The sequence below is a fragment of the Pipistrellus kuhlii genome, unplaced genomic scaffold (genome assembly GCF_014108245.1).
Source record: "Pipistrellus kuhlii isolate mPipKuh1 unplaced genomic scaffold, mPipKuh1.p scaffold_m20_p_5, whole genome shotgun sequence".
Lineage (NCBI taxonomy): Eukaryota > Metazoa > Chordata > Mammalia > Chiroptera > Vespertilionidae > Pipistrellus > Pipistrellus kuhlii.
In genome coordinates, this window is record NW_023425551.1 from 47,935,918 (window position 1) to 47,948,635 (window position 12,718).

Genomic DNA, 12,718 nt, shown 5'->3' on the forward strand with positions numbered 1-12,718 from the left:
GAAAACACTTTCCTAATGTCTAAACAATATAAGGAATAAGAATTAGAAATAAAATATAGTAGGTCATCTGCTCAGGACCACATAAGTGTGAAATTTGTCTGAAAAGTATAAAGTGCTATTTAAATGTTTGCTATTAACATTCTTACATTCTTTCAGTGAACAGTTACTGAATCTATTTATGTGCTAGACACTGTATTGGGTACTAGGAATTAAAGGAATAGTTTATAATCTAGAGGATAAGATAGGAAACAACTAAAATATAAATTAAAAAATTAAGCAGCTACTGCAGTAGAGCAGGAATGGGTAGACTTTTCCCTTCCTATGATAAGATTAGTACAAATCATTATGCATATTTTCTGGCCTAGTGTAAGTAAACAGAAGTCTCAGCATGAGTTTTCTGGGAGATTGTGCCAGAGCATCATTTGAATTAATAAAATCGCTCAAGATAAGCACTAAATGCTCTACTGCCACAAAGTGGGGCTTCACTCAATGTTCCTTGCTTCAGTGAATCACATCACCATTCATCAACCCAGGAAGTTAGAATAAAAAAATTTAAAGATAGTTTAAGGAGCCTCCTGGTCAACTTCAAGGATACAAACATCAGAATTATGGGGGTGCCAGAAGAAGAGAGAGAGCATGATACTATTTGAAGAAATAATGACTGAAAACATCCCCCACCTGGTGAAAGAAATAGACTTACAGGTCCAGGAAGCGTACATTACCCCAAACAAAAGGAATCCAAAGAGGACCACACCACATCATAATTAAAATTCCAAGAGTAAACAACAAAGAGAGAATATTAAAAGCAGCAAGAGTAAAACAGTTAATTAATTACCTACAAGGGAACACCCATACAATTGTCAGCTGATTTCTCAACAGAAATTATGCAGGCCAGCCGGGAGTGATGAGAAATATTCCAAGTGATGAACGGCAAGAACCTACAACCAAGATTATTCTACCCAGCAAAGCTATCATTCAGAATTGAAGGTCAGATAAAGAGCTTCACAGATAAGAAAAAGCTAAAGGAGTTCATACCACCAAACCAGTGTTATATGAAATGCTGAAGGTATTCTTTAAGAGGAGGAGGAGAAGGAGGAGGAGGAAGAGGAGGAAAAAAAGGAAGAGGAAGAAGAAGAAAGTAAAGATAAAAATTATGAACAACAAATACATATCTATCAGCAAGTGAATCTAAAAATCAAGTGAATTAAAAATCTGAGGAACAGCCGAGACCGGTTTGGCTCAATGGATAGAGCGTCGGCTTGGGGACTGAAAGGTCCCGGGTTCGATTCCGGTCAAGGGCATGTACCTTGGTTGCGGGCACATCCCCAGTAGGGGGTGTGCAAGAGGCAGCTGATCGATGACTCTCTCTCATCGATGTTTCTAACTCTCTATCTCTCTCCCTTCCTCTCTGTACAAAATCAATAAAATATATTTTTTAAAAAAAATCTGAGGAACAGAATAAACTGGTGAATATAATAGAATCAGGAGCATAGAAAGGGAGTGGACTGATAATTCTCAGGGGGAAAGGGCTGTGGGGGGGTGCAGGAAGAGACTGGACAAAAATCATACACCTATGGATGAGGACAATGGGGGGGAGGTAAGGGCAGAGGGTGGGGTGGGAACCAGGTGGAGGGGAGCTATGGGGGAAAAAGAGGAACAATTGTAATAATCTGAAGATTTATTAAATTAAAAACAAAAAACAAACAAGGACAACTCCACAAATCCTGAATTTAGGTAACAAACATTGTATGCCAGAAATTTTAAAATCTTTATTGTAAGATAGTGCCACTGTAACTATATGATTTCATTAATATTTTCATTAATTTTTGCTACAAATATTTTAATATTATAAACTTGAAAGCTTTTGCATTACTAATTTTGCCATAGATGTTTTGCAGAAGTTTAAGTATGTTACTAGTGCCAGATTAAAATCATTATAATTCTATTCAATGTCATAGAGTAAGCATTATGAATCTAGAAGAGATTCTGTATTTCAAGAAGAGAATGTAAAAAACCTAGTGTATACATATAAAAAGGACCAGTAAAGTTTAGGTTATAAACATGTGGCTACTGAGCACTTGTAATGTAGCCGATCTGACAGAGGCACTAAATTTTTTATTTCAAGTGTTTTTGAAAAAAATTTAGAATTTGAACAAAGATGTGCTGCAGTGCAAAATACAAACTGAAACTTTGAAAATTATGCAAAAAAGAATGTAAAATATCTAAATGTTTATATTACATCAATTTTATTACTTGTTGAAATCATAATAAATTATCTACAAAGGCCTAAATAAAATATAATTAAAAATTTTTTTTTCCTGTTTCCTTTTATTATTTTAAAAGTGACTACCAGAGTCCTGGTAAGTCTGGTTCAGAGGTTTGAGCATTGACATAGGCCCACAGACCAAATTGTCTCAGGTTTGATTCCCAGTCAAGCCATGTACCTTGCTTACAGGTTCAATCCCTGGCCCCGGTCAGGGATCTCGGGGAAGCAACCAATCAATATGTCTCTTTCATACCAGTTTCTTTCTCTTTCCCCCTCCTCTCTTCCTTCTACTAAGAAAAAAATTAATGGAAAAAATATTGAGTGAGGATGAAAAAAATAAAAATGGCTACTAGAAATTTTAAAATTACATATGTTGCTGGCATTATAGTTCTATTGAAAAGTGCTGATATAAAGTTAAATTGCATTAGAGCCAAAGTCTACATAATGGTCTACTGCCATACATTTGGATCTATGCAAGATTCACTAAATCATTTGGTATGTGTCTTTACTCAGATACTGTTCTGCTTTGAAGAAATAAACAGTTGACCCTTAAACAACATAGGGAGATGGGAGATGTCAACCCCCTGCCCTATAAACAGTTGAAATACATGTATAATTTTTGCTTCCCCCCAGAACTTAACTAGTGCTAGTAACAGCCTACTGTTGACAGGAAACCTTACAGATAACAGAACAAGTCTATTAGCACATAGTTTGCAGGTTATATGTATTACATACTGTGTTCTTACAATAAAGCTAAAGAAAATGTTAAGAAACCATAAGAAAAATGCATATATAGTACTAAACTATAATTTTTAAAATATATTTTTATTGATTTCAGATAGAAAAGGAGAGGGAGAGACAAGGAATCAAACAATGACCTCCTGGTTCATAGGTAGAAGCTCAACCACTGAGCCACGCTGGCTGAGCTATAATGTATTTTTGGAGAGTGTAAGTTTGTACCATCTGTCAATACCTATATCAACATTATCGTATATAACACAACACATTATAGATCTTATAGATATTAATAAGATTAGACATAAAAAATGGAAAGATAATGTGAAGAAGAAATTCATAATTATCTACTGGTATAATTCATACATTAATAACAAAGCAGCACCAATAACCACTGCTTTATGGTAGCTTAGAGTAATCAATATGATTGCTTTATGGTAGCCTCGCCTATATACTAATGAATAAATCACTATAAAATTTTATGGCATACAGTATTACAGTCATGATGTTCTATCAAGGTTCTCTTCTCTTCCATAGAGTACCCTGTGCCTTGAAGCCCTAATGATCTCCTGACCTAGAGGCTGAATTGGAGACATTGTGTTTGAGGGCAGTAGACACTTCCAGCGTTTTGATATTTAATAGGTGGGATTCTGGGGAGTCAGAGGCATTGTCCAATATTAAACAATACTAGTAAAAGGCAATCCCTTACTGGCAAGGTAAGGGTCAAAGCAGCGACGGAGCCAATGCAAAGAAAGGATTCTCATTTTTCAAGTCTTCTTGTTGTACAGTGAAAAGACCGGCAGCTGGTGTTTATCTTCCTCCTTGAAAGCTCAGGGTTCAGCAGCTCTATAGACAAGGACAGTCCTAATCCATATCTGACTGTATTTACACAGAGTAATGTTAGCTTATCCCTTCCTGCCTTAATGCCTGGTGTTCACATTTCTTCCTCAGTAATAAATGTCCTTTGGGGGTGTATTTCCCCAGAATAGGGCACTTCATCTGCATTAAAAACCTGTTAGGCAGGTATCCTTTCTCCTCCATAATTTTCTTAATAGCGTCCAGGATCTTATCTGTTGCCTCTTGGTTGGCAAAAACTGCTTCAGCTGTTATCTTGAAGTTATAAACCAAACCTCTTTCTAAAATTATTCTCTAGCTTCACGGAAGGACCTGGAGAGTATTATGCCAAGCAAAATAAGCCAGTCATAGAAAGATAGTATCACATGTTCTCACTTATATGTCATATCTAATGAACGAAATAGATCCAGAGTCAGAAGCATGGTACAGACTGTCAAATGTCAGAGGGAAGGCAAGGATAGATGGGTTGGAAAGGATCAGCCAAAGAACTTGTATGCTTATATTCATAACCCATGGACACAGACTATAGGGTGGCCTAGAAAGGGTCAATGAAGTAAAAAGGGGACATATATAATACTTCCAACAATAAAGGTTTAAAATAATAAATATATAAAATTATTCTGAAGCTTGAGAGCCTTCACCTTCCTTTCACTTTAATTTATCACGTACTGACTTCACTTTTTCTTGATACATATTAGGTTCCAGAGATATGCCTTTCTTATAGCAATCTTGCACCCACATAAAAGCTAAATTTTCAATAAGAGTGAAGATATTTGCAAGGTTTTTGCTCCTGCTGGCACAAGTATAGTGGCTACTTCACAAAATTTTTTCTTTTCTTTTCTTTTTTTAAACAATGGTCTTAATGCTGGATTCACTTATTTTGAAATGGCAGGGAACCACAGCTGCAAATCTCAATCTACGAAACATACCAAGCAAGTCAATTTTGTCTTGTAATGTCATGACTTTTCTCTGCTTCTTGGAAGCACTTCTAGTATCACCAGTGGCATTTTCTATGGGTCTCATGGTGTTATTCAAGGCTTATGGTATTGCACTAAACATGGTAAAAGATACGCAAGCACCATGAGATCATTTTTTTTCTTCAATATGCAATTTATTGCAGAGAAACTGCTCACAAAGAGATATTAGATGATTAGCGTCAGAGAGCGTTTTAAGTGGATACTTGCAACACTTGCGCTCACTGTAAGAGCAACAGGATGTGGCTATGAAGTTATAACAGTAATACACTATGTACTAGAATTAACTTTATTACTTATGTTTATTTTTGTGTTTTTTTAATTCTCACCTGAGGATATTTTTTCCATTGATTTCTAGAGAGTGGAAGGGAGTAAGGAAGGCAGAGGAGGAGAGAGACGGAGAGAGTGAGTGAGGAAAGGAGGAAGGGGGAGAGAAAGAGAGAGATGAGAAACACATCTATTAGCTGCCTCCTGTACATGACTGACAACGGGGGATGGAACCCACAACCTGGGTATGTTTCCTGACCAGGAATCAAACATGCCAACTTTGGTGTATGGGATGATGCTCCAACAAACTAAGCCATGCTGGACAGGCCATGTTTATTGATAAATTTTAACTTTTTAATAATAGATCACTATCTCCAGGCCCAGTCTGAAGTTTGGCATGCATTGTCCCTCCTAAAGACACAAAATTCACTTTATCAAGTATACTATCAAGTGAAATGAACATGTAACATCGTTTTTCTTTTATGAGGATCAACATATATTTTATGCATTCATGATGTTTCTAACTTTTGCCTAATTTTGTCATTTCTAAGCTACAGGTTCATCTGTGAGTTTTTTCAAATTGTTGCAAATCTCCCAAAATTTTATATTTATTGAAAAAAAATCTGTGTATAAGTGGACCTACACAGTTCAAACCCATGTTATTTAAGGGTCAACTGTAACTGATCTAATAGCAAAATTAACAACTAACATTACCTTTTTGTCTTCCCATTCTTTGACTGAGTTGTTCTGCCCACTTGGAAACTGTACAACACCTCCAGTGCTGGCAGCTAACAGTGGAGGCTGAACTTTGCTAAGAATCTTTGAGCAGAGCCTTAGTGAATCTGTGAGTTCAGACAAATGCAATGTCTGGAGATGGCTTGTCAGGGCAGAAATCATCCTGAGCAGCAACTGGGGCAAGTGTTCTGTTTGGATTTCAATATAAGTCTCCTGAAAATAAAAGTGAAGTGACAAAAGTTTAAATATGTAATCCAAAAGTTATTATTTCAATTTTTAATCTATATAACAAAGGAAATATTTTTTACTCATTTGTAATATATGTATCATGCTCTTAATTAACATTATACCATTTCATTATTAGTGATAAAAAATTTATATTCCCAAATTCTCAATTTAAGTATTTCAAAGCATATATGATAAAACAATCCCCATTTTATTTGCTACATTACTAAAATTATAACAAAAGTGAATATAATACAAACAGGCTGAATGTCATACCTGACACAGCACCCTCATACTTCTAGTAGGCTTCAAAATGAGAAAGCAAAGAATTTAGGAGAGAAAAAGGGAAAAGATTCCCAAAAGTTGTCATTTAATAGATTCATTAATAAATATAAATACATTATCATTAGACTATTTTACACTAGAAATTTAAGATTTAAATAACATGCAATTATGAAGTATATTCCATGTATCATATAAGACTTGTACATGTATCGTACATATGTGTTACAAGACAAAACAGTTGGAAAATTTTATTAAAAAAAGCTAAGCCAAAAGGGAAAAAAAATAATATTAAAGATAAAATTTATTTGAAAATAAAGTTTGTCTTCAACATGAAATATCTAAACTATATTAGTAAGATTTCCTCAATATTTTTTACCAAGGTCACCTTACCAAAGAAACTATATCCAACAAAAAATCCACCAGGAGGCAGAAATTGGTCAGCTGTAACTCAGATGACTCACTATCTCCAGGCCCAGTCTGAAGTCTGGCATGCATTGTCCTCCTAAAGGCACAAAATTCACTTATCAAGTATACTATCAAGTGAACATGTGACATCATCATTTTTTTTTTTTATGAGGGTCAATTCAGCAGTGGGACACACAGAGTAACATTCTTATGATGAAGTATATTCCCAGGAAACCACTATACCTCTAGGTGGAAAATTCCCAGAGCAAGACTCCTAGATTTAATCTCTCTCTATAACTCCATCCTGTATTTCCAAGTGTACTGAATGGATCTCACATTTGGGGACTTATTTCCTATTGTTCCCACTACAGATTTCATCTTCTAGTTAAAAAGGATTATTTGTTGCTTTATTTCTCATGTCAGGGCCTTTGTTGATACACACTTGTCCACCTGGACTTTCACTCTCCCTCAACCTCATTCTCTCATTTACAGAATGCTTCTGTCCTTCAAGATTTAAGATCAAATGTAACCTCCTCCGGGAAGCCTCTTTTGATCCAAGCAGTAGAGTCTAATCATTACTCCAACATTCACACAAATAATATTAATCCTAAATGACCATCTACTGCCTTACACTCTGAAGACACAAGTGAAAAATAATATGGTACAGCCCTAACCAGCAAGAAATATAACCACATAGATAAATAAATGTAACAATGTTACAGTACAGGAAAAGTTGATTGTGATGAGAGACTACAGGGACTCATGGAAGGCTACTGAAAAGTGGGTGACCTCTATAAAGGACAATACCAGATGGGCAGAAGACAAAATTATGTTTTAAGAAATAGCATTAGTGCTGCATGAAAGTTAATGTATGTGCAGGGACTAGTCCAAGTTACCTAAAAAAGGATGGATGTGTATGTTTGTAAATGAGAAATGAAGGCCAGGGGGCAAAAAGACACTCATAATTCCTTGGCATTCTTATCACATTTTAATCTCTCTACTAAGGCATTTGTAAGTTTTAATTTAATACTAGGAATATGTATGTGCATATCTTACTTGTTCAATGGTCTTAGGCTCTACAGCAGCAGTTTTCAATCTGTAGGTCGTGACCCACAGGTTGAGAACCGCTAGCAGGGTCGCCTAAAACCATTGGAAAACACAGATATTTACATTATGATTCATTAGCAGTAGCAAAATTACAGTTATGAAGTAGCAATGAAAATAATTTTATGGTTGGGGGTCACCACAACATGAGGAACTGTATTAAGGGGTCATGGCATTAGAAAGGTTGAGAACCACTGCCCTAGGGGGTGAAGGGCTTTTATTACTCAACAGTGATAATATAGCTAGTTCTATGGCTTTAAAAAACACAAATGTGACACTAAGGAATTTTCTGTTATTCAATGTGGGAATCATTTTGGGAATGTGTTCTAAGGCATCAACCACAAATATGCTATTTTCTCTACAGTAAAAACCAAACTGGATTAGTATAGATTGGAGAGGGAAAATTTTTCATGTATGCTAGTGGCTAAATAACTTACCTCTGAACTATTCAATTCTAAGATTATATAATCAATAATTCTATATTCTAGAATAAAAAGGTAGAGCCAGATTATGGCTATTAAATATATATAGTAGTTGTAAATAGTAGTGGTAAAATGTACAAGAAAAATCTTTCCATTAGATTGAAGAACTTAAAAAACAAACAAAGGCTGGCTTTGAATACTTTTAAATTAAAATGAAAGAAAAAAGTTTAACATACCTACAACATTCTTCAAACCAACGTGCCACATAATCCCACATATAATAAGGCTCAAAGGAATTAAAGAGAAGGTTGGCAGTTTTAATCAGCTCTGCTGTTTTCTTATTTTCCCTTAATTTACTAAAAAAGGAAAAGAAAAACTAATAAATATTAGCATTTATATTTTCAAATTTAAATTTTGTTGTTGAGGTGTACATATTCCTAGACAGTTGTTAGAACACGTGCCATGTAAGAAAATTAGAACATATAATTTGTATCTACTGCCACTCTCTTATTACATTCTAAGAAATTACTTTTCCAAATATGAGTTTTCATAACTCAACTGTATGATCAAAGATAAAAAATTAGGCTTGCATGAAAAAAAAAAAAAAAAAAAAAGCTGCCCTTCCAGCAAAAGAACAGGCATTTTTTTTTTGAACTATTTTGAGTATCTGACTCTTAATTTGGCATTAAATTACCTTGTTTATCTTGGCATATATAAATTGAGTAGTGATTTGATTTTGACAGCCTTGATTCTAAAGTACGTAACTTTGCTTTCCTGTAAGATTTACTTAAGAAAGGTTAAGTTTATTTGTTAAGTTTAAATCTAACATTCTTAGCTTGAAAAGCAAAACAGCAAAAAAAAACTAATACTATATATATAGCCATTATTACTGAAGTCCTATCAGGGAAAATAACTTTATTATTGCTAGTGGGAATCTTTAGCTTATTAATTACCCACTTACCTATCTCCTGCCACCCGCCTTACAATAAAAATAATCATTTTTATATATAGTGAGGTATTGTCAGTGCATCTAGCAAGTTGCAAGACATATCCCCACATTAAAGACTAATTAAATACTCTACAAGACAATATAAATTATCAGACAGAGTACAGAATAAAGTAGTGTATCAGTTTAGTCAATATTAGTTTCTCAAACAAAAATTACAGGATATTATATTTACTAACAAATCAAAAACTGCCTATTATTATGTTTTAATATATAAAATTATGTTTTAGGGAAAGCTCAGGTTATCTGTTTTACCAAGGAAACACTAATGAAATAAAAATTATGTAAAATAAATTGTAGTCTTAGAACCTTTGTCATATTACAATGAGACTTCAAAGTAGTAGGCTGCTTAAAGTTGAGAAGAAATTTTAAAAGTAAGATTTTGCCAACATTTATCTACCACTGACTTAGAGAGGAGGACATGCTAATTTTATATGAGTTATCCTAGGCATTAAAAAATGTGGTAAGCCCTGGGGCTCCTGCAAAATCAACCAATCAATATGTCTTTCACATCAATGTTGTTTTTCTCTCTCTCCTACTCATCTCTCCTCTTCCATCCCTTTCCCGCTCTCTAAAAATCAATGGAAAAAATATCCCCAGGTGAGGATTAAAACAACAACAAAAATGTTTATATATACCTGAAAAAGAAATAACCCTAACTTAAAAAAAAGTTCTTTAAAGAACATCTGGTACCCTTTGATTCACTTAACTATGTTCAAGTTGTAAGTCATGCCATACTTAATTTTTTGGTAATCTACCTGCTTAATTGAGCATGATCCTTGCTAAAGGGTGGTTCCATCTGAAGATCCAATTCTGCTTTGCACTGAGAATACAATGTTCTAAAAACTTCAATTAGGACATCTTCTAGAATTACAGGTCCTAAAATTAATATACATATTAAAGACAGAATTAATTAGCATTGGCAAATCATGATTATCTAAAAATTGGTTGAAATAAAGAATGCTTTAAAACAAGTATTTTTTAAAATGAATTAACTGGGGTGACATTGGTTAATACAAGTAAATAGATTTCTAGTATACAATTCACCTGTATATGCATGGTACTATGTTGTTTACCACTCCAAGTCTCCTTCCATCACCATTTATCCTCCCCTTTCCCTCTCTTACACATCCTTTCCTTTCCCTCTAGCAATCACCAGGATGTTTTCTGTGTCCAAGTATTTTTTTTCTTTGCTTAATCTCTTCATCCTTTCTCACCCAGATCCCAACTTCCTCTGCCCAAATAGCTGTCAGTCTTAAAACAAGTATTTTTTTCTACAATAGTTTCTTTTTCCCCAGAGAAACTAAACTTCACATTATGATAACCTAACAGTAAAATAGAGCAAATGCTTATTTAACTTTAGGTTGACATAACAGAAATTACACAATCAGGGAAATTGGTTTTGTCAATTAATAGTTGTTACTTTGGAAAATTTAACTTTTTGAGTTTTAGTTTCTCATCTAGAAAGAGGATAATAATACCAAGCTTACATAAAGGTTGTTAGGGTCATGACAAATATTTGTAAGGTGGGTAGCATAATTCCCAGGATATAATCATTATTCAGTAAATGGTAGTAATATTACTACTATCTTAAATTAAGTAATATAAGAAGGAACAGTCTAAACCAATTTGGCTCAGTGGATAGAGTGATGGCATGTGGACTGAAAGGTCCCGGGTTCGATTCCGGTCAAGGGCATATATCTTGGTTGTGGGCACATCCCAGGTGGGGGGTGTGCAGGAGGCAGCTGATCGATGTACCTCTCTCTCATTGATGTTTCTAACTCTCTCTCTCTCTCCTTTCCTCTCTATAAAAAATCAACAAATTAAAAAAAAAAAAAAAAAAAGGAACAGGGCTTACCTTTCTTGCTAATAGATAGCAATTTCCTTAAAAAAAAATTCCTGAGCTTCAATATATTAATGCATAATAGCTAAAATAAACTCCTGAAGTCATTGATACAACTCATTTTAAATTTTTTATTTTTAAGAAATTAGGTATTATGTTATTTTACTTTCTGTGCTAATATTTATGCTTTTATTAATTTTTGTCCTAGGTGCCATAAATAACTTCCCAATAGACTGATTACATAAGAAATGTATAATGAAGGAAGGAAAAATACACAAGACAAAGCGAGAGTGGGGAAAAAGTTGAGGGATACAACCCATGTACTTTTGCTCAAGTCCTTGAAAACTGTGAACTATAACAGCTATGCCTGGCTAGGGTGGCTCAGTGGTTGACTATTGACTCATGAACCAGGAGGTCAGGGTTTGAATTCTGACTGGGGCACATGCCTGGGTTTTGGGCTCGATCCAGGGCAGGTGTAAAGGAGGCAACCAATCAATGATTCTCTCTCATCATTGACATTTCTATTTCTCACTCTCTCCCTTCCTCTCTGAAATCAATTTTTAAAAAGCAAACATATTTACAAGACAGACATGACATATCATAAATGTTTCAGTTTCAATAACTTAATAAAGATTAAGAAAATTTTAGATAGCATCTTTAAAATGATTTCTCTGCTATACACACAGATAACATACCAGTTGGATACTACTTTGTAACATCTCGAGTGAATGTTAGGTAAGAAATTGTTAAGAATATGTATTTAAAGGTCATCTGAAAATACAGCAATTTTTCTAAATAAGAACTTAGCCTTATTTTTATTGTGAAAGAATACAAAACATGTGATCTTATTACCTAGCTCAGGTTTGTCCAGTAAACTGATCAAAATACGAAAAGGTTTTAGATCCTGTGTTAAAGTGGTCTCTTCTCCAAATCCATTCATGTGTAAGATCCCCACCATTGCCTTTAAAAAGAAAAAGTACATTAGCCATTTAAATAAACAGTTTTCAAATAATTTTTTCAAAAGAAAAATATTTTTAATACAACCATATGTAACAGAGATTTACATCGCCTATTGCTTTTCTGAAGTTTTCAATGAAGTTGGCTTTATCCTTCCACTAGGGGAAAAATATGTTAGATTCGTTTTTCTTAAGAAGAAAAAAGTGCTTACATTTTTTTTTCTAGAAAAAAAGTGGAAAGTTAAAAAAAATCTAGAAAATAAAGTTATGAATTATTTGATTTATTGCCCAAAAGATAAGAATATTTCTATTTAAGATAATCAATGTGCACCAAATTATGCCATATCATATGGTATATCTGCCACTATACATTTTCCCATTAGTGACTCCAGACCATCTATATTCGTATAACCTCCTTCATTTAAAAATGCTTCAGATACAGTATGCTATGTATTTCCTTATTTTACTTTGAGATATCCTGAATAAATAAAATTGATGTAAAAATAATATAAAATAAATCTATAGTTCATTTTAACATTTCCATTACAAAAATAATTTTACGAAACATTTAGATTTCTGCTGCAAACCCAAATTTCCCCAGGGCTTCAGAGGAAATAACACAGATCCTGACTCATTTTTG

The 12,718-nt window shown here is 34.0% G+C and overlaps 1 protein-coding gene across 15 annotated transcripts in view; it reads right to left on the reverse strand.

Annotated features, from left to right (window-relative positions):
- Window positions 1-12,718, reverse strand: part of DOP1A (DOP1 leucine zipper like protein A) — a 76,264-nt gene that overhangs the window by 41,887 nt on the left and 21,659 nt on the right. For 10 of the 15 annotated variants that reach the window (XM_036414818.2, XM_036414814.2, XM_036414824.2 and 7 more), the window contains 6 exons: window positions 11,975-12,083; window positions 10,038-10,158; window positions 8,510-8,629; window positions 6,733-6,844; window positions 6,334-6,363; window positions 5,812-6,045 (listed from right to left, as the gene is read on the reverse strand). In XM_036414818.2, coding sequence (XP_036270711.1) covers window positions 5,812-6,045; window positions 6,334-6,363; window positions 6,733-6,844; window positions 8,510-8,629; window positions 10,038-10,158; window positions 11,975-12,083 — 726 coding nt within the window. Of the gene's footprint in view, window positions 1-5,811; window positions 6,046-6,333; window positions 6,364-6,732; window positions 6,845-8,509; window positions 8,631-10,037; window positions 10,159-11,974; window positions 12,084-12,718 lie in introns of those variants that run through there. The other 5 variants (XM_036414830.2, XM_036414823.2, XM_036414821.2 and 2 more) reach the window with 2 other exon arrangements.